A 22,386-nucleotide genomic window follows, 5' to 3' on the forward strand; every position below is an offset into this window, starting at 1 on the left:
TTAAGTTTAATTTAATTATGTATCAAATCTAAATAAATTAGGATATATTTCATTTTCTAAAATAATTTTAAAACAATTCAGGTTGCAATGTTACGTCGATGCCGTATCGATAAGCATTAGCTAACAAAAATAGTAAAAAAAAGTTAATTGAGCTATAAAAATTTCTATTTACTTTAAAATTCGCTCAAAGTACGTGGACTGACGTTAGATAACTACTTAATTTGACAAAGAACGAAATTTAAAGGAAATTTATAAAAGACTCATACAAACCTCGATTGCACCATTCAAATATAAATTTCATTACACACATAAATGTCTAAATTGTACGCAGTCTGTTGATGTTACAAAACACCGGGTTTCCAAAACACAGTCCGTTAAAAAATATAAGTTCGAATTTCGAATGAGCGCAAAGGAAATCGGTGCGCGTGCGTTATACGCGCAAACCCGCAACAAACAGTGACCCTACCACGCTTCCTTCTCTCACCACGGCACTGCAGCATTCCAACAGCTGTGAGGTAACATACTAGCACTTATCACTCTTATGATAAGATCTAGGTTAACAAATTTCGCATAACGCACATGGCTGAGGGAAACACAACTTACCAACATAATTATTGTAATACCTACTGTTTACCAGAGGGAGACTTTGTACAAAAGTCGATTGCTTGGGTACCTCTGTCCCATTCGTGTTTCAATCCTGAAACAGTTGTGTTTACATGGCTGTGTTTCGGTTTGAAGGGTGGGATATGGCGTGAATTTACTGGGTCCAGAGGAATAACACCTGAATGCTCAGGAATGGCAACGCATGGGGGTATCATGGGCGAAACAGTATACTCTGTTATGTTCATGATACTGCTCATGTCTATAGGCGACGGTTACCACTTTACATCAGGTGGACCGTCAGCTTGTTTACCATATTAAGTTGTATAAAAAAACCTACTTACCCACTAGATGAAGTGACGACCCTAAATGTGTTACAGGGATTCAGTGAATATATTATATGTGACTCAGGATCGTCCTTAACGGTAGTCTATAGGGTATCATTAACAATGGACCTGAGGGTTAAAAGGATGATAATGTAAACTTGGGTCACTGCGACACACATGGCGAATCCATATTTTCATATTTTATCTTTTATTGTATATTTTAAAAAGTGTAAATAATTTGATTGTATAAACTCATTTGTAAATTTACTCTATCTTTTTAAAAAAATAAAGATAGCATGATTCTCATGCAATTCACTATTCTAACTTAATAATTAAAACATATTCTAAACAACGCTATTTATCACTAGACCTGTAATCTCCATAAATTAACATGTTGGCGTATTTAAAATCATTTTATGGTCCCTTAAAAAGGGCAGTTATAATATACTCTCAAGTACTGATGACTCTATGGATCATATAGAACTGATCAGTAGGAAATTTACTACCTCATGTAAACAGAAATATAGTATTGTGAGTATCATTCAAAGATACTTTTATACCTAAGTGGATACGAGTTTAAATTTTCTCAACGCAAAAAAAAGGTGCCAATTTATATATTTCATCGTCATCATATCACCCTTTAACTGTCCATGGTTATACAGAAGCCTCACGCTTGGGGGTTTTGCCGGTAGTTATCACACTTGGCAGGCGGATTGGTAACCGCAGTTAGGCTTTGGAGATATTTTAAGAGGGACGCTGCTACCCATCCCTTGCCCTCCCTTAGTCGCATCTTACGACACCTACAAGAAAGGAAGTAGTGGCCTATTCTATGTCGGGACCACACGGCAATATATCTAGACTTTATATATATATATATATATATATATATATATATATATATATATATATATATATATATATATTATATTGTATTAATCTTATTGTAATATAATTTTTCTGATGTTTTCATTGGGTTAAGCTAACACATTTGAGGCGGCCAATTTGTGTTAATGTAAACAAATTTCACCAAACACATTCGATTCTAAATACGGCTAAAGGCAAGCATACCAATGTCACACGGATTAATGATTCTTTTTTTATGGTATAAATACTTTTTTATAGGGCAGTTTTATTGTATGTTGAGTACGTGTCAATTGGAAGAACAAAATTGTTTTGATATTAAAAATATAACAAGATTCCTATTCTTCAATTCCCTTTAATATTTAGTGCAAATTCTGTATATAAAATGGGTTATGGGCCCAGTACGTTTCCACTCTATATGCATATATGTGCAATGGAAGCAGGCGTCTTAACCAAAGTTCTACCTCAACCAAGATTTTCGAAAATAACTTAAAAAAATAAGACTTTGACAATGGAAACTTTGGAGAATTGGTTTAAATATTTTTTTTATAATTGGTTTTTTATTGCCCGTTAAGTAGGTATGTGTCTATTGTATTGATGCTTTAATAAAATTGTTTTGTTACTAAAAAAATCAAAACGCAAACTCGATATAATCTGACTCTTTGTTAACAATCATGTTTTTATACAAACAAATACGTGTCTACCTACATTTTGAAAGCTATGAAACCAGTTTATTGTCGTATCTAAAAGTTATGCAATATCACATAAAGCCATTGTGGGCAAAACAAGGTTCCACATCAACTAAGTGTGTGCGTTCATGGTATGTTTGTTAGACTTTCAAATGATCATAACACTACAACGATATCATTTATATTTGAGATGACTGTGTCGTAATACATATTATGTATTCTTGCTGATATTATAAATGAGAGTTTGTTTGTTACCATTTAATACCTAAACCTCTCAACCAATCATCATGACATATGGTGTACACTTAGTATTTGAAACAGAGTCTTCTCCATTTCAAATACATATAATTAATATTATAGAAAGTTAAAAAAATAGCCCATGTTCTTACTTTGGCTACGTTTTATCCCGGTCTCGTCAATCCATACTTATAGTCATGCGAATTCACGTGTAAAAAATGAATCCTTACTAATATTATAAATGTGAAAGTGAATTTGTTTATTACCTTTTGTAACTTTAATGGCTTAACCAATTATGAAATTTGGTAACCAACACGTACTATGTGGGTAAATGGTAATGGTTAATAGTAATTACCAGAGGGAGACTTTGTACAAAAGTCGATTGCTTGGGTACCTCTGTCCCATTCGTGTTTCAACCGTGAAGCAGTTGTGTTTGCATGGCTGTGTTTCGGTTTAAAGGGGATATGGCGTGAATTTACTGGGTACAGAGGAATAACACCTGAGTCCTCAGGAATGGCAACGCATGGGGAGTATCATGGGTGAAACAGTATACTCTGTTATGTCCATGGTACTGCTCATGTCTTTAGGCAACGGTTACCACTTTCCATCAGGTGGGCCATCAGCTTGTTTGCCATTCTAAGTTGTATAAAAAAAATGGAAATTTCGTCAACGAACGAAATTTCCCTCATCTGCACAGACCATAAAGCAAAGAAAACAAAAGACCATTGCAGTGTGGCCAAAACAAAATAACTTTTTACGTCATACAGGGGTTACCATAATAATATATTTCATATGAGTAACTTTTAACTATCGAGGTTTCCACATAAATACGTGTTTCGTTAAGATATAGTCGTGAAGATAAAAACAATAGATAATTAGGTCCGTATTTGAATGCACAAGAGCACGAAAATCCTATACAAAACGCGCTAGAATAGTGAAAGTGGCTTTGTCCAAACTTTTTCTTTTAGAATAAGTTTAAACTATTACAATAATGAAACATTTTCATTTAAGTACTTTTAACATAATGGATAACCTGTACTCTATTAGGGGGGAAGGGATTATTAGTAATCGGACTACCAGATCCATTGCTAACAATAAATTTTATCAGGTCAACTTCCCCGTGGTCGCCCTGAAAACCATCGTACTAAATTCAAGATGTATTCATCACAATGGGCTAACTGATCTACCCTTTCATTCTCTTTTATCATTCTCTCTTAACCGGTGGGGTTCGTATCGGGGTTGCCATTTGAGTCCTGGAATGGCAACGCATGGGGAGGGGGGGGGCATCATGGGCGAAACAGTATACTCTGTTATGTCCATGTTACTACTCATGTCTATAGGCGACGGTTACCACTTTCCATCAGGTGGGCCCTCAGCTTGTTTGCCATTCTAAGTTGTATAAAAAAAAAACATTAAAAAAAACACCAATCGTGTAGTCCTCGAGCTAACTCTGTACACCCAGTGTTAAGAGAAACCAGGCAACGAATACCTAGGATCGCAACGCAGTACTTGGTACATCCAGACTCGACCCAATTTAGAAAAAACTCATTTCTTAAATTGGCCCGACCGGGTCCAAACCCAGGGCCTCATTAAATTATTATAACATCCCAACCACTGCACCACGGAGGTCATAATACATCCAGAAGATAAGCAGCTTAATAATGGACAAAGCATGCGTGGAGGTGCGTAACTAGACCGCTCAATAATCGTCTATAGTTTCAAACTAACTTCAAAACTTTAAAAAACCGAGGCTCTTAATTCAATTATATTTTTCATATTTGTTACCACAGAATTCCATCAGTTGCAAACAATTTAAAAAATCTTTTTTTTTTTTACCTGAAAGGATATACACATACAGATTGATGCCAAGGAAAATTTATCAAAATCCATAGTATCCGTTCAGTAGTTTAGTTTTAAATCAGAATAACTTATTTTGGCACAATCGAAATCGATTTTTTTGTGGAACACGATCTTAATTAGTTCTATCCATTATCTTTTTCTGAAAACATTATTTTTAGAGTGTTTTTGTCTTTTTCAACGTACAGCTACACACTTCTGTCCAAACCACGAAAAAGTGAAAAGAATGCATATTGTAACTCAATAAATAAACACGTAGTAGATTTCCATACAAATTGATTAACCTTTATGGCTACATAAAGTTTCCCTTTCAAACGTGACCGCACTGCCCACTGCATGCACTTTGCATAGATTTATTATTTACTAGCTCTTGCCCGCGACTTCGTATGCGTGAATTCTGGAACGCTATTTTGTTGTCTATGAAAAAGCTAATAAAATAGACAACTCATAGATGGTGCATCAAGATGAATATACACAATCAAGACTTTCAGTTCTACCTTCAAGAACACAACTATGAAATCCATATCCAATTTGGTGCAATAACAAACAGACAGACAGACAGATAACCAAAATTTAAAATTATTGTTTCGCCTTCTACTGCTCTTATTAAGAACTCTCATATCAGTAATAATTTACTTACAAATTCATTATATGTAAAAGGGTAATCTCGCGAAATTGCTCGCGTAAATTTGTTTAATAAAATTATTATCATCATCATCAATTTTTAACTGTCAACTGCTGAACAGAAACCTCCTCCTAGGCAGTTTTGGCAGTAATTTCCACGCTTGACAGGTGGATTGGCAACCGCAGTTAGGCTTTGAATATATATTTTAAAAGAAACGCTACTGCCCATCCCTCGCCCTCCCTTAGTCGCCTCTTACAACACCTACGGGAAAAGAAGGGATGGCCTATTCTACGCCGGGAACACACGGGTTTAATAAAATACTTTGTATTAATCTAAAGTATAGTATGTCAATGCCAGCCTTAGCTTATCACCTGGAAAACTTGGGCAAAATTTGGCCACCAGAAATTCCCGTTTCATTCAGCGGTACAATCTTGTTGAAACTATCCAATTTAAAAGGACACGTTAAAATACATGGCTCCTGGTACCCTTCGAATCTCAGTGTCCCTGTGCATAGTTTGCTAGTCCCCAACACTAATAATGCTCCCCCCCCCCACACTTCCCATTTGTCCATCACTCTGTCGGTAAGCGTTGAGCCTAACATTATAAAGTACCTATTCATTATTACTAGTTAATCGCACAAATCACAAAGGTGAATAACCACACAATAGTCATGTATTGTTAGCCATTACTATGAAAGCGGTCTTTAGGCTTTTAGGTACGATTTACCGATGAGTGTAATTGGTTTTCTGATAGCTATATCTGATTTTTCTATATGGTTGACAACATATCACGTACATACATTAGTCAGCTAAATTCCCATTACAATAGGTATGGACAGTAATTTATAATGAAATTACTAAAAATCACAAAGTGTTCCTATTGTATATAAAGTGAAACATTAAGACCTGTAAATTTTACTCACTTATAGAGATATTCCACTTACGCAGTGTCTCTGATATCGAGGTATAAATAAATATCTACCTCATTTACAGAGGGTTCCACGATTTGAGCCTTCGCTTCGTAATTTTTCTAATAAATATCTGTATGATAGTATAACAAAACTAAAATTGAAGAGCATAGAGGCTCAAATTTAATTAAGTGATGAATTTGCGGGTAGAATAAGAATAAGTAATTAAAAAGTTTAAATGCAAAATAGTCCAAGTTCGAGAGGTGATAAATTGATATTGTCACAGTTACAGAGATTAATGCATATAAAATGCACTCGCTGTCTTAGTTACAGAAGTGATTATGACTATAAAATCGAACGATCTCAGGTATAGAGATTTGCTTCGTCAATTCAGTGTCTGTGTTGGAACCTCAACATGATTTCCAGTTATGGAGGTTTCTCGCTTATCCAGGTCCTACTTAACCAAATTTCACTGTATTCTCATGTTACAAGTAAATAATAAATAAATATGGGATATGGCGTGAATTTACTGGGTACAGAGGAATAACACCTGAGTCCTCAGGAATGGCAACGCATGGGGGGGTATCATGGGCGAAACAGTATACTCTGTTGTCTATGGTATTGCTCATGTCTATAGGCGACGGTTACCACTTTACATCAGGTGGGCCGTCAGCTTGTTTGCCATTCTAAGTAGTATAAAAAAAAATATAATAAAAAAAATAAAAATAAAAAAGGAGAAAATTTACTTATTTCTCTATTAATTATTCACATTATTTATTATTTACATCAAATTCAAAACTTTTACACATTTTTAATATTATGATTAATTAAATATCATCAAATATATAAGATCAAAGCCTAACTGCGGTTGCCAGCCTGCTTGCGACAGAAAACCCGCTTGCCAAGAAACTTAACAGACAGTTAGGAGGGGCCTGTGTTCAGCAGTGGACAGTTAACGGCTGATGGGATGGGAATATTATTATCATGAATGAACCCTACCCATTCGATCTTCATCCAGTTCTTCCTGGAAACCATCGTTATTAATTCCTGTTAAATTGTCCATGATATGTCTGACTTCATTTTGCATTGTAATATTAATTAGCCTTGGTGGATCCAACATTCCATCTTTATCCAATAAAAAACATATGTACCTAATGAAATTGCAAACTAAATTTATTTGCTAGAAACATTGTTAAGATTTATTAAGATATATATTTAATTATTAACAATCTAAATTTAAAACAATTTAATAGCAATCCTCTTAGTTTCAATTTAATATAGTAGTACAGCGTTCTCCTACAGGTGATATATTATCATAATATCACATTATAAATAACTCTATAATATGTTGTAGAAAGTTTAGTATAAAAATAATCTAAGTGGCATCACATGGGGGGAAAGGGGTTGTTAGCAATGGAGTTTGACAGCCCCATTGCTAGCAATATGCCCTATCAGGTCGACCTTCACGTGGTTCCCCCTGGAAACCATCGTGAACAAGTCTTGTTGAATTCGTCATGATGGGCTAACTGGCCTGCTTCATCCTCACTTATCATCTTTCACTGGTGCCCCGCCGGTGTATACCGATAGCGCTGGTGGGGTTACCATTCCATTATCACCCATAAAAAAGTGGCATCACATCTTTTCTACTCTATAGATAAAAATATGTGATCCCACATATTTCACAGTGCAGTAGGCCTTAAGTGCAGCAATTTTATGACTCATTTTTAACTAAAAATGTTTACATCGAGTATGGTTTAATACTTTGACAAAACAAGCGGCTCTGTTTGCATATCTCATTATCAACCTCATTATTATAAATTTGAATAAATGTTGGCATTTATTATACTTATACATTTATATTATTAAGGGGAAAATTAATTAAAAACAACAATATCCAAGATTATTTATTTCTGTAACTATTTAAATGGAAAAAATAAATTTGTACTTAGATATTTCAAACAAAAAATTTAACTAATCTTAATAATTTAGGTGTTAACTAAGAAGTTAATTTATATTTCATTCTTAGATTATATAGATAATATCTCCATACAAATGCTTCAAAAAAAGCGGGTGAACTTTTTCATACTATTGTGTACGCAACAGTGTTACCAGATTAGAAATTATAACTTTAGATTAAGGTAAATATGTGAGGACCGTAACTTAAAATATTATTAGGATTAAATAATCCTTTATAAAATTTAACTTTATTCATATATTCAATTATATTATTTATATATTGAAAATAATGCGTAGGTAAAGAATAAGAATATGATAGACGGAACTTCATATTTCTTTCATATTGCTTAAAAAAATAGTAAAATTTTAAAAATAATCAAAGTGAGATCCATTTTAATTTTATGCGAGTTTTTGGAAATACCTACATATGGCAATAGAGAATATGAGTTAATTAATTGTAATTAAGTTAACTAAATGTAAAAAATATTTATTTGTATTTTAATTATCATTTCTTAATACCAATAATAAATACTTTCATGACTTTAAATTAAAATGGCGGCTATTTTGATTAATTCTGACACCGGATCCATATTGAAAATGTATATGAATCTTCAGATATCGATTTTGAAAGCAATTGGCCATATAACAAAGAAAATAAAAATGGCGGCCATTTTTATTCATTCTGATAGATTTTGTTTTTGAAAACAATCAATTTGGTTAAATAACAAAGTCTGCATAATACCTACTCAATAATATCTCTAAATAATTATCTAAAGAAATATTTACATTATGTAAAAAATTTCATAAAAAAAAAATTTATAAAAACGTGACTTTTTATTAATTCTATTTTTCGTCTTATAACTTTTTCACTTTTTCATACACAAAAACTCATTTTAATTAATATAGACACGTCAAGATACGTTGCATTATAAAGTATATAGAACACTAATTAAAAAAAGAGTCAGCTAATTTGACGATTAGCTGACAAAAAGTTGACCTTTTTTTGAAGCATGAGGCTCTATCTATATAATCTAGGATTTCACTGTTAAACAAATTAAACATTATTGGACTATTTGTACAAAAAATTATCTACTAATTACAATATAATATCCATAGCTACTTGTAAGTAAACAGACAAAATTATTTTCCCAAATCCTGTCATTTTTCATTACCGTCAACCAAAAGAGATTCATTCTGGATAATTACCATGTTCTCGTTGTCAGCTGTTATATCATTACCATGCACTATAATGTTGGGTGTACTTTGTTCTATTTCACCAACTGTGGATACACTGTCAACTTCAGTTGCTTTATTGACAGTTAACGCTTGAAGTTGGCGAGATATGAAATGTTCAGATATGTGTTGACGCAACTCGCTTTTAAGGCGAAAACCTTCTGTGCATTCAGCGCACCTGAAAAAATAAAAATTTACCTCATTAAACGGTAATTACTAATATACAGCTGTAATATGGATATAATATAATATAAACTTACTAGCATAATAGTTATTTGAAAAAAAAAAAAATGTATCGTCTGCATATACATTCAGAAATCTTTAATAAGTTAAAAAATTTTACCTTCCAATATGAATCCTCATAAAATTATTCTTAAAATATGTACAAACATCTTTATTTGTAATTCTGATATATTAGTAAGGTATCGAAAATTGCCTCTCAACAGATTTAAATGCAAAGGAATAAAAGTAAATTTTGTTCGCAAACATAATGTCTCTCATCTGCGAATGTAATAAAGCTCCTCAGTGCTTGTGATTTCACAGACATTTATAGTAGTGATTCAATAAAATATTAATCCATTGGCCAGTAACATAGAATATAGAACCTATCGAAATTATTAAGATTATTCGTAAATTTGCAAAATGCAAATTGTTTATCAGCTACTTTACGTAGGCTAATTGTATTCTATTTTTCTGATAATACTCTTTTTTTTTTTAATTTTTTTAGCTAATGTATAATTGGGCCCAAAATAAAATAAGGTTATTAAAACAAGACAATAAGCACAGTTAAATACAGTAATCCCCCTTTAACACGGTACTATTATAACGCGTTTTCATATTACGCGATTTCAACCCCTCGTATAACACGGGCATTCCCTCATATAACGGGGGATTGATCATACTATTAAAAAAGATGTCGGTGGAACGTTGTTTCTGATAGCTCGCTAATAAACATGTAATAAAACTGTTAATTTATTTGAAATTTACTGTTATTTTAGTTACATATATATAAGTTTTTATTTAAATTGTTCTTACTTTGATTTTAATAAAACACATATTTCGTTCATAACACAGTTTTTTCTTAATATTCGATTTAAACCCGTTTTAACGAGAAAAGATAAATGTTAACTATGTTTTGTGGGGGATTACTGTACTATGTACATACTACAGTGATTAGTACTTTGAATGACCCCTGAGTAAACTAATACTATACTGGATAAACTAATGCTACAGCTTACCTATACAACTTGTCGCCTAAATGTGCCCGACGATGTTTCACCAAATCATTGCTCTGAGTGAATGCACGATCACACATATCACAGCGGTACGGTTTCTCGCCGGTATGGATGCGATAGTGCCGTTTCAAATGTTCTTTTCCCACAAATCTGAAAGAAAATTTCACATTATCTTTAACTGCACACAAGCAAAACTGAAATTTCTTGAAAAGACGTAGACTTGTAAATTTATAAAGATTTTACACTGATTGTCGAAAAAACCTATCTATGTAAATTAGTTTTTTTTTTTTTTTTTTGTAGAAATAATACTGCTAAAATATTAGCAGTATTTTTTTATTATAAAAGTAAAATTTTTTAAAAATATTTGGATATTTTAGATGTTTGAGTCTCAGTCTGTAGCTTAAACAACTGAACAATTTATAAAAAATTTAGTACATAGATGAACCATATTCCTGTATTTATATAGGCTGTATGATAAAGCTGTGGGTTGCATTTATTATTAAATGTAAGCCTGCATTTTATCAGGCCTTAGCACATTTTTATAATTCCACCCATTATATATTATCTCTTTATAAACAATCCACCTTACTAATCTTTTTAAGAATTTTTTTATTAGTATTCTCAACTGGAATTAGTTATGCAGAAAACAGCCATATTACATGTGATGTTTATAAAAAATGGCTGTTTTCTGTTAACTCCAATTTCTACTGCACTTACTTCATAGGGCAAACATCACACTGATAAGGTTTTACACCTAAATGATTCAACTTATGTTTGCAAAGTGAACTCCTTTTAGTAAATGATGAGCCACACTGATCACATGTGTAGGAACGCTCTCCAGTGTGAGTTATACCATGTGATTTTAACTCTCCTGCAATGTGAATAGAGTATATTTTAGTACTTTAACATATTTCAGTAAAAAAAACTTCATGAAATATTTTATTAAACATTTAGCAATTGTAGTACACAGAAAAAAATGAAATTTACTACTATAACAGATGTACACAGAACATGTATAACACCTTCCATTCTGTGCCTTATATCACCACAATCCTTTATTTTCAATAGTACAAAATATAAACATTTTTCTAATTACCATAATAATCTATTGACATTATGGGCATGAATCTTTCCCCATAAAAGAAGAGTTTAGACTTAGTTTTTGCTTAATGGACAAGATTAAAATGAATAATTTATCTACAATCTCTTACAATATAGTATCAATATATTATATATTAGTTTTATTTTAATTTTTGTCAAATAAATAAAGAATAAATTCATAAAATTCCATTATTTAATTAATAAAAAATCACACACAGAAACTGCCAACTAGCTTACTTAGCACTAGTAGCATTTACTATATAAAAGTTAATACATAATGTATAAGTTACATAGTTTAGAATCATACCATAAATTTCAAAATTTTATACATTTTCATTTACCTTTACTTACAAATGTCCTAGGACACAAGTTACAAGCAAACATCTTCAGTCCAATATGCCTCTTTATATGCTGGTTTAGGTTAGTGGTAGAATCAAACCTTTTCCCACATGTCGGACATAAATGTGGTTTTTCCCGTGTATGAATTTTAATATGTGAAGTTAATGTTGACAAATGAGAAAATGTCTTCCTGCAGATAGGGCATGCATGTGGCTTCACACCATTGTGCTTATTCATATGTTCTGTTAGAAGACTTTCCGATATAAATGATTTTGAACATTGTGTACATTTAAATGGTCTATTATTTTCATGTGATAGCTCATGTCTTTTCAAGTGGCTTATTTTCTTAAATACCTTACTACATATAGAACAGGATAAAACCCTATCTTTTTTTGTATGTTTACGCATATGTGCTGCAAGGGAATGTGTAGATTTAAAGCTTGTGGAACACACACCACACTCGAAATGTTGGTTCTCATTCTGATTAATTTCTGTCATAAAAGACCTGCTTTTTACATCTTCACCATGCGTGATCAAATGTTTGACATACTTGAAATGATGCTTAAATGTTTCCGAGCAGAAGCTACAAGTGTACAATTTGCTTTTGCTGTGTTTGTGTTTATGTTGTTCTAACTTGGCTTTTTTGTCAAAACTCATATTGCACTTGTTACACTTGAGTTTTGCGTCTGTTATGTGTGTCTGACTGTGTGTTTCCAATTGAATAGAACTATCGAATGATTGATAACATATATCACACAAAAATGGTTTTGATGTTTCATCTGAACTATGACTTTCAAATTCCTGTTTCATTACTTCAAAATCTCCACAGTCTAGTAAATCATAATCGGCGCCTGCGTCAGGAACATTGTTTTCAACTTTTATTTCAATCATTACGTTCTCACCGTCTAGAGACGTAATATTACTCAATTGTTGCCTTAGTTGTGTATCTATCTTCTCAGCTAATTTTCTAAAGTCATAGAAGCTAACAAGGCAGTTATAGCAACTTCCACAGAGTATTTTTGGTAAAGAATCATCCTGGTTCACCTAAAATTATAGACGATATAAACAATACTGAAAAAGACTAAACTTTGCTTATCATAGAAATTTAAATAAAACAGCTGTTCAAATTACCACTATTGATGTACATGACGTCAGCATTTCAGCAGCGTTAATAGAATCACTTTTTTCAGCGAAAATATCATGCATTTTGTTCGATGTATTGTTGAGGCAAGTTCGACAACGATTTTCCAAGTTCCCAATGTACAAAGTATCCATTTTTATCTTAGATATTATATACCAAAAAAATACGAATTTATCACTATTAAAATATTAATTAAGCCTTAAATAAATTTTGAACTTCACATATTTAAAAACTAAATTGAATAATTCCTGTAAACGAGACAACGGATCAGTATTGCCAGATAAAATGGATCGAAATTCGCAAAAAATTAGAGTCCAAGTAGCCCAAAATTATTTACATTTTTTTACTGCAATACCAAAATCATCTAAATTTCCCCTCCAAACTCGGCATGTAATGTGTACGTAAATGACTTAAGATTGTATTACACAAAAAACGAATTTCAATTGTAACTAAACTAATTATTTTGATTTACGAACTTTTGCATTTATTATATTAAGTAGGATGGAGAATAATTGCACCACTGCTGGCAGCAGCAGCCATCTAACAAACATTATTTATTAATACATTCGTTAAGATGGGTGAACTGACCTGATTGCATTCTCTCCTATTATTTTTTAGCTACACTTATGTTGCGCCAGAGTATACTGATAGCACACGCGGAGTTATCATCATTGAGGCACTTATAGATTATGATCCTGCATGGCTCCTAAAAAAAAGCGCATATGCACTCTTAGATATGTCTTTTTTAAGCTTTGCTCATATCTTGGGATGAACACGACGCACCCGGACCCCTATTTAAATACACCTATGGTTACCATTCCATTATTATCCATTAAAAAATCAGAAAATAGATAAATTTGCGTTTTAGTGTTCAAAAATTTTAAGAACGTAAAATGTACTTTTTTTTTTTAATTTTTTTATACAACTTAAAATGGCAAACAAGCTGACGGTCTACCTGATGGAAAGTAGTAACCGTTGTCTATAGACATGTGCGGTACTATGGACATAACAGAGTATACTGTTTCGCCCATGATACCCCCCATGCGTTGCCATTCCTGAGGACTCAGGTGTTATTCCTCTGTATCCAGTAATTTCACGCCATATCCCACCCTTCAAACCGAAACACAGCTATGCAAACACAACTGCTTCACAGTTGAAACACGAATGGGACAGAGGTACCCAAGCAATCGACTTTTGTACAAAGTCTTCCTCTGGTAAAATGGTTCGCTACACATTTTGGATAATTATAAGTAAAGTGTACAATTTATACGTAAATCAAAAAAAATCTTTTTATTTGTTTGTACGAAACCCTAAAAAAGCTAAAGGTAGGTAAAAGTGGATTCGCTCTTCTATAGTGAAAACTTCTATTTTAACAAATTCGAAACTGTGTCACAAAATCAATAACTCATTAACTAGTGCTATATAAATTTTAATTTTTTTGATATTAAATGGGTGGAAACAATAAAGATTATTTGTATGGTATTATATATGTAGATACTTTAATAAATATATTTTGCAACTTGCTATCATTTCTGCTAAGGTTCTATTAAAGCTACATAAAAATTGGCAAAAATTTTCATAATTTGACTAAAAATTTTCTTTATAGCCTAAAGTAGCTAAAATTGTTTTTTAAGATAAATAGCGACTGATCGCTAATCGTAATTTTCGGTTGCCTTCGAGTAGCCTAAAAGGCAAAAATCGTCTAATATGGCAGTATTGCAATTGACTACTACATATTTGTGGGTACTGTCACTGTCAGTGTCAAACAAATTTTGATCATTTTCAAAGTGACAATCAGTGACAATCTAGACGTACAGAAACGTTTTGTTTACTCGATACAAAAACGATAAATTTTGCACATCAGTAGTTAATTAATTTATTAGATAACATCAGAGAATTTATTTTTGTTATTAATAATTATTAAAAGTAATTTATGATATATATAACATTCCAAAATATAACATTTTAGCTAAAAAAGGATATCATTATTACAATACACTTGACAGTACAATTGACTAACGTAGTCAAATATGATTAAATAAAACGAAAACATCCACAACTCAAAAGTTCGTATTCTTCGTCGGCCGTCTTGCTTGTGTAATCAATCATAATAATTTCTAACGTCTAGTCTACCTTTGGATTTTTGTCAATTTTATCGAAATCAATTTTTTTATATAAATCATCTTGATCCTGTATAGCACACCACGTAAGTTTAGTTATTTTATTTTCTATTTTAAGATTTTCAGGTAAGCTCATAAATGTGTAAGTACATTAATAAATAAAAAGAAATATACACGGATACCTACCTACTTACAAATAATAATTCTATTTCTTTTTATTTCCAATAACTCATAATATAAAACTTCACAACTATAAAATTGTTGGGAGTGACACTGGCACCAGCTGACCGGCAGTTCTGTTCGTATTACAGGTACGCACCTAGTTTGCTTTTTAAAAAAAAAAAAATAGAATAAGAATATAAGAACTTTTACGAAAGAACTACTTTTAATTTAATTTGAAAAATATTATAAATATGTAGGTAATATATTTTTGATTTAACAATAATATTATTATATTTTTAAAAAGTCTACAATATATTACCTACCCTCCTACCTAATTTTTGTGATTAATCAACCCAGTTCTGAGCTCTTTTTCTTTAATAATTAATAGGTACATTTTATTTCCAATAAATTTAATCATCAAAAATTGTACATTTTAAATCTATGAAGTGTGGACAAGAAGCAGTTTATAAAAAAACTCATATCAGAAATGTTACTTTGTGCATTTAGAATACTCTTTATTTATATAACTAAATTTTAAGCAAGCTTAATTGTATTTTTTAAGATCCTATTGTTCAATTTAGAAAGTAGATTCAGTTAAGAAGAATATACAAGAAACTCTGCTAATATTTCTTTCAAAATAAAATAGGTTTTAATAAGTTCATTACTTGTGTGAACTATGCAGCAAATAGCACAAAAAATATATATATATGAGTAACAAAATACATAATATAATGTTACCAGGAAACATATCCTTAAAATTATTACCTATAATTATCCTTAAACTGTTACTATTTTTGTTTATAGTAAGCTGTTGCTTTATAATTTCCTTTCATTGAAAAATGAAAAAAGTGAACTACTTAATCTAAAATAGCCTCTACCTATCTATTTCTGTATTTATAAATCAAGAGCCATCAGCTTGCTTGCCATTTTAAATTCTATAAAAAAAGTAGTGAAGTTGATAAAAGTTAAACTGACAATGACACCACCTAATCTAATGTAAATGCCTAATATATTTTGTAAATGTGTGTCTTTTATAAATAAATAAATATTATAATATAAAATATATGAGAACAAAATGATAAATATACCTAAAACCTTCATTAAGTTATTATTAATTTGCTTATTATATATTTTTAATTATTTTAATTCTGTTTAATAATAAATAACATTATTAATTTAATTATTATAAATAAAAAATAATAGTCCAAAAAAATCTATACTACCTATTGATACAATTGTGAAAGTAACTTTAATAACTCTTGGAACCTTAATGACTCAACCATCCCTTATCAAATTTGCTTAATTTTGATCTTGCTCAATCAACATTATTGTGACCACAAAAATAAAATATAGTAAAAAATAAACAAATCACGTTTTTTGATACCTCTTGCTTAAATAAAAAAAAAATCTATTAATTTATTTCTTTCAAATTTTTACTAAAGTTTTCTATTATACTATACTTACTTACTGTATTGTACTGTAAAAATACTATGAAAATCCTCTTTAATTTTTTATTTTACTTACTTTAATAATTTTATTAACCAAAGGGAAATATGGTGCAAAAGGTGTGTTTAATGCTAGTAACTTTCTAGTTTTAATTGTTGCCACTTTCAGCAAGACGATATCAAAGTAATATTACTAATGACAAATATTGGATCTGTGTACAAAACAAAAGAATGATGTTTCTCATTTGCAAGAGATCAATAAATGAGTTTCTCTATGTATGTTCATATGTAGAGAAATATATACCTATTCATTTGATTTAGATGTATTTATTCAATGTACTGTGTATATTAACTGGATCAAGGTTTCCAAGTTTCTTTAACAGCTGTTACATTTACTTGCTTGAGGGTACAATACGTCCAATACAATTTATATTAATACTAACGCCATTTTGACCTCCTACCGCCATCTACCGGAACCACTTGTTTCTTATTGGAATAAAATTACCCTGTTTCTCGCGTAAGAGAAAACAATACACAATTACAAAATTTCATTAAAACCGGCTTACCGGTTTCAGAGACTGCCATAAGTGAACATCGTATGTAATACGGGATTTTTATATATTCCTGAATATAACGGTATATTATGACGGAATTAAACAAAAAAAAATATATATATAAAATTAATTAAATCACATTTCAGCTATTTATGAACATTTAATAATATATGAACTATTAACGAAAATCCGATAAATCTAAAAGTTAGATATCGTATAAATCTCAGTAGAATTATAGCCTAAGTTTATTTGGCTTCTCGCTCTATCTGTCTATGATTCTCTATATTTCCATCTCTGTTTATCTAGTTAGGTTTCACTTTTTCGCACACGCAATTTGTGGTATCAACCTGTAAATCCCTTACACGCTGAGTCCACTTGTCCACATTTATAAAAAATGAAATATAAATGAGTACTTTCTGTGACTGAACAATTTCCCAAAAAAAAAATACATGTCTAAATATATGTATAGGTAGGTAAAAAATTCTTAACCTCTCATACTATCATGGTGCATATAGCAGTCAAGTTATTAGAAGCATGAAACCGTGTCCAAAGAGTTATTGTAGTATTAAAGAAATTTAAAAAAATTCCGTATTGGAGCAGTGATTGATATATATATATATAGGTAGGTACGTTAGAAACCATCAACAATTATAACGGATTACATTTTTATCCAAATTGGAATCCAAATCACGTGCACTATCCATAGTTACTCTATTATTAGCTTATTTATATCTTAGTTTCTTGGCACTGCTTTATCCATTCATAATCAAGTAGGTATAAAAATAATTTGATAAATTTAATGCCTCATAAACAAACCAAGGACTATTCGCCCTATTGTACCTACCTAGTTGAAGTGAGCGAACGCTTTTTATCAATAAGTACGATTTACGTACGACCCCAGTATCGAGGAATATTTTTATTCCCAATATGAATGTTTTTAATAATTGTTATTCAAGTAAACTTAATAATAAGCATTTATGAATAGTCATTTTTTTAGTAGTGTACTCGTAGCGGTTTGTATAATAATCCTAAATCCATTCCTACCGCTACGAATAACGAAAGAACATCAAGCTATTAAAGTAAATATTATAAATATACTTGTGCCTGACGTACTTGTAAGTTTCAAACTCCAATCTTACTAATAAATTTGTAACGATGTCTGTGTAGGATATTTAAAAAAAAAAAATATGTGGGATCTTATTAAGAGTAATAGAACGCAAAACAGATTTTTATTTAATTTTTGTATAACTGTCCATAGGTATGTGTATTATGGTATACAGTATTACACAAAAACTGTTTTTACTTTTATAAACAATATAGAAATGGTTACATACTTTCAAAGTAAAAGTTTTTTTTTTTCTTATTTTTGAGTAAAAGTGCATAAACTTTTAATAATTAGTTTAATTCAAAACAAGTGTCGCTTGTTTTAATTTATAAACGTATTTACCTACTCAAACAATTGTCTTTATATAAACACATTTACAGTTCTAACTTAATGAAGTATGTTAACCTTACTACAGTAAAAGGGACTGGAAATTAATCTGTCAAACACATCAAAATGATTGAGACAGTACCTTCAGCAGTGCCTCTTGTTATCAAAATGGGTGATCAAACTCATTTTGTTCTCTATGTATATATAAATATAGATGCTTTTGTTATGCTAGAATAAAACGTAAGCGATTAAGATTAAAATCAATCGCTTCTTATCTAGGGCCTCAGCATACAGGTTTTGCTAGTAGCGAACAGAAATATTTTATAGTTGTATCTATAACAGTGCAAAACATAGCTATTTATTGTGTCATAAAAACACAGCTTTATAAACAACACGGTTTTTTCAAATACCATCACTGGCCCACTTTCTTTCTACTACTAGAAATAAGTAATATTAGACGCTCGATGGCCCCTTCAAGAAAAGAGTGTGATTTTAATTTCTTCTGCGGCCATTTTTGTCCTTTTCTCAAGTGTGACCAACCTACAGCCGCTTCGTGCATACCTTTTTGTTATATTTAGCTTGTAACTGAAGAATAGAATAGAAACAATCCTAATTAAATAATATAAATAAATTATAAATGTGAAAGTTTGTTTGTCACCTCGTGGCGTCTTAGCGGCTTAACCAATTACTATAAACTGTTTATAGTTACTCTTTTCCACCCAAAGGTTGCCTGGAAGTGATCGCTCTTAGCGATAAGGGCGCCCATTGTTTTCTTAGTGTAATATTTTTTTTGTAATTGTTTGTATTTATAATAAATTTATTATTGTAATCTTATGGAGGAAACAATAAAGAGTATCTATATATCTATAAAATTTAGTATACAGAGGACATAACGCAACTTTTTATTCCGGACAGTGTACTTATTTCGGCTACGCAGACAAAGTCGTTGTTTAAAGCTAGTACTTAAATAATTGTAATAATAGCTATAACAAATACAGCTTTAAAATAGGTGACAAGTATTATACGCTAAAATGTTAAATAAAGTATACATGTTGTTAAATTCACTTTGCCTTATGTTTTTTTTTTCTTTTCTGACTGTTGCTGTTTCCGTTTTGATTCTCTTTTTATCTATATCGTATCTCTTCTTTTTTCGTTTTACCTTTTTCAATTTATTTTTAATTCTTTAGATAAATATAAACGGAAAACATAAAACGTAACGACGTTTTATGTTTTCCGTATGGTCCCTGCATAAAATAGGCCACCCCTTCCTTTCCCATGAGTATCGTAAGAGGCGACTGAGGAAGGATGTGGGATGCGCAACAGCGTCTCTCTTAAAACATCTCCAAAGTAGGCTTTGGAGATGTTTTATACTTGACAAGTAGATTGGCAACCGCAGTTTGGAACGGCGGTTGCCAATCTACCTATCAAGTATAGCCACTACGAGCAAAACCACCCTAGAAGGAAGCTTATGTTCAGCAGTGGATATTTAAAGGTTTATATTGCTCATGCCTTTATAATGCCTATAAAATTATTGTCAATGATAATCTATATTGTATAAACAATAGTCTAATTTTAATCAGTTTTCTGACAGTACTTAATTACGCAAAACATATAATATAACCGTCTTTTGCCATTGAAAGATCCTGATAACCACCACTGAGGTCACAGTGACCTGCTTTGATTGAATACAAACTTCATAGTTCAGTTTAGTGTCGTGCCGGCAGCCATTGTGTGTACACGCGTGTTAAAATTGTATTCATTTGTTGACGATCAAGTTTCTTATCAGGTATTTTGATTATTTTTAAATATTAATTTATTTATATAATTTTCTTTTATTATAATTTTTTTTAATATAGAATGTGCAAACAATGATTTTCAACTTAATCATAAATCAAATATATGTACCTAGTAATCAATTAGCAACACCGACCTTTATTTACTAGAGTGATCATCAAGTGATTGATAACAAGGGTTATACATGCATACAAGGCATGCCTGTACGGGTGTTCCTATACAGAAGTTGAGAGTATAATGAAATTAAACCTGAATCTGACAACTTCACCATTTTCTTACATATTTAAAAACAATTTTAACAATTGAACATTTTTCTTTAATAGTTCTCTATAATTAGTTAAAAATTAGTTTCTATTTTTAAAACATAGAACAACATACATATAAATCTCTATATCAATAAAAAAATTCTAAATACTTCATATTATTTTTTATTTGAATGTAAGAATTTATTACCTAAACCTATATCCTGACGTAGTACAAGTGTTTTATTACTTATAAATAATTGTATTACATGATTATAGATTGCTATTTAAACTGGAATACTTTTTCAATCCATCATCATCATGACCATAGCAGCCGTTAATTGTCCACTGCTGACTGGTCCCCGATAAGGGAGGTTTTGCCAGTAGTTGTCATGCTTGGCAAGTGGGTTGGCAACCACATTTAAGCTTTTTAGGATGTTTTAAGAGGAACGTTGTTGCCCAACGCTCGACCATTGGGGGGAAAGAGATTGTTAATGGGATCTAACATCGCCATTGTTAGCAATATACCCTGTCAGGTCGACCTCCACGCAGTCCCCCTGGAAACTGTCGTGGTTAATTCTTGAATTAGCCACTATGGACTAACTGAGCTATTTTCACCTCACTTATCATTCTTCACTGGCGTCAGCGTATACCGATAGCACAGGCGGGGTTACCATTCCATCGTAACCCATTAAAACGCTCGACCATTCAGTTCCCTTAGTCGCCTCTTATAACACCCACGGGAAAGGAAGGAGTGACCCATTCTTTGCCGGTACCACACGACTCATTCGCACTTTTTCAATTATTATAGATAAATATCTCAGGTGTTACAAGACTTACAAATCATGCCATACACCGTCATCTTCAGGTATTAGACACCACTATAAGTGTCACTGAGTACTTTATCGTCAGTTCTTATTGTCAGTATCATCTTCATCATTCTTCAGTTTAATATATTTGGAGGCAGTGCAACGTGTATTGTCTTCTATTCTGCATTAGATTCAATTATTCCACTTATCACATCATTGCAAATTAACACAAGCATTTTTTTTTCTTCTTTTCAACCGCACTTCAAAAAAGAAGGTCGTCGATTCAGATTTAACATTTGTTACGTCATAACCACGTCATTTATAAACCGTTTTGAAAAATTATTTTTTCATTTGAAACTTTTAGATTGGTTCCATAGAAATTTTATCAAAATCGGTTAAGTAGTTTAGTTTTTAAATAAAAATAACTGGTTTTGCTACAATTGGCTTTTTTGTGGAATACAATTTTAAATTATCCCGTTAATAATTTCTTGTTATTGCGTCTATTTTCTATATTATTACAAATTATCAAGATACCTAACGGTCTTATTGAGTGGTAGTGATTGTACGAGGATAATTTGAAAACAAACCTTTGAAGGAAAATGGTTGTTATTATATAACCACTTAACGGTGTATTCTCTGTACACAATTTTCGCAATTTTATCTAACTATTGAATACAATAACTAGTTATGATGATAGTGATTGAATGAATTGTGAAATAAA

The 22,386-nt window shown here is 31.3% G+C and overlaps 3 protein-coding genes across 7 annotated transcripts in view; 1 reads left to right on the forward strand and 2 right to left on the reverse strand.

Annotated features, from left to right (window-relative positions):
* Positions 1-7,346, reverse strand: part of LOC113512899 (UDP-glucosyltransferase 2) — a 61,266-nt gene extending 53,920 nt beyond the window's left edge. For 2 of the 3 annotated variants that reach the window (XM_052893306.1, XM_026896858.3), the window contains exon 1: positions 271-449. The gene's annotated coding sequence lies outside the window, so the exon portion shown is untranslated. Of the gene's footprint in view, positions 1-270; positions 450-7,101 lie in introns of those variants that run through there. The other variant, XM_052893310.1, reaches the window with a different exon arrangement.
* Positions 7,347-7,993: 647 nt separating this feature from the next.
* LOC113512879 (zinc finger protein 883-like) lies at positions 7,994-13,394 on the reverse strand. Its single transcript, XM_026896833.3, has 5 exons — positions 13,098-13,394; positions 11,969-13,010; positions 11,244-11,397; positions 10,530-10,676; positions 7,994-9,469 (listed from the first exon to the last, which is right to left on the reverse strand). Exons 1-5 carry the CDS (start codon positions 13,239-13,241, stop codon positions 9,217-9,219), a joined length of 1,740 nt encoding a protein of 579 aa, XP_026752634.2. The 5' UTR covers positions 13,242-13,394; the 3' UTR covers positions 7,994-9,216.
* A 1,764-nt stretch (positions 13,395-15,158) lies between these two features.
* The window catches only part of LOC113513058 (pyruvate carboxylase, mitochondrial), a 53,395-nt gene continuing 46,167 nt past the window's right edge, over positions 15,159-22,386 (forward strand). For 2 of the 3 annotated variants that reach the window (XM_052893295.1, XM_052893298.1), the window contains exon 1: positions 20,502-20,606. The gene's annotated coding sequence lies outside the window, so the exon portion shown is untranslated. Of the gene's footprint in view, positions 15,314-20,501; positions 20,607-22,386 lie in introns of those variants that run through there. The other variant, XM_052893296.1, reaches the window with a different exon arrangement.

Source organism: Galleria mellonella, unplaced genomic scaffold, assembly GCF_026898425.1.
Source record: "Galleria mellonella isolate WM207_F2 unplaced genomic scaffold, CSIRO_AGI_GalMel_v1 utg113, whole genome shotgun sequence".
NCBI lineage: Eukaryota > Metazoa > Arthropoda > Insecta > Lepidoptera > Pyralidae > Galleria > Galleria mellonella.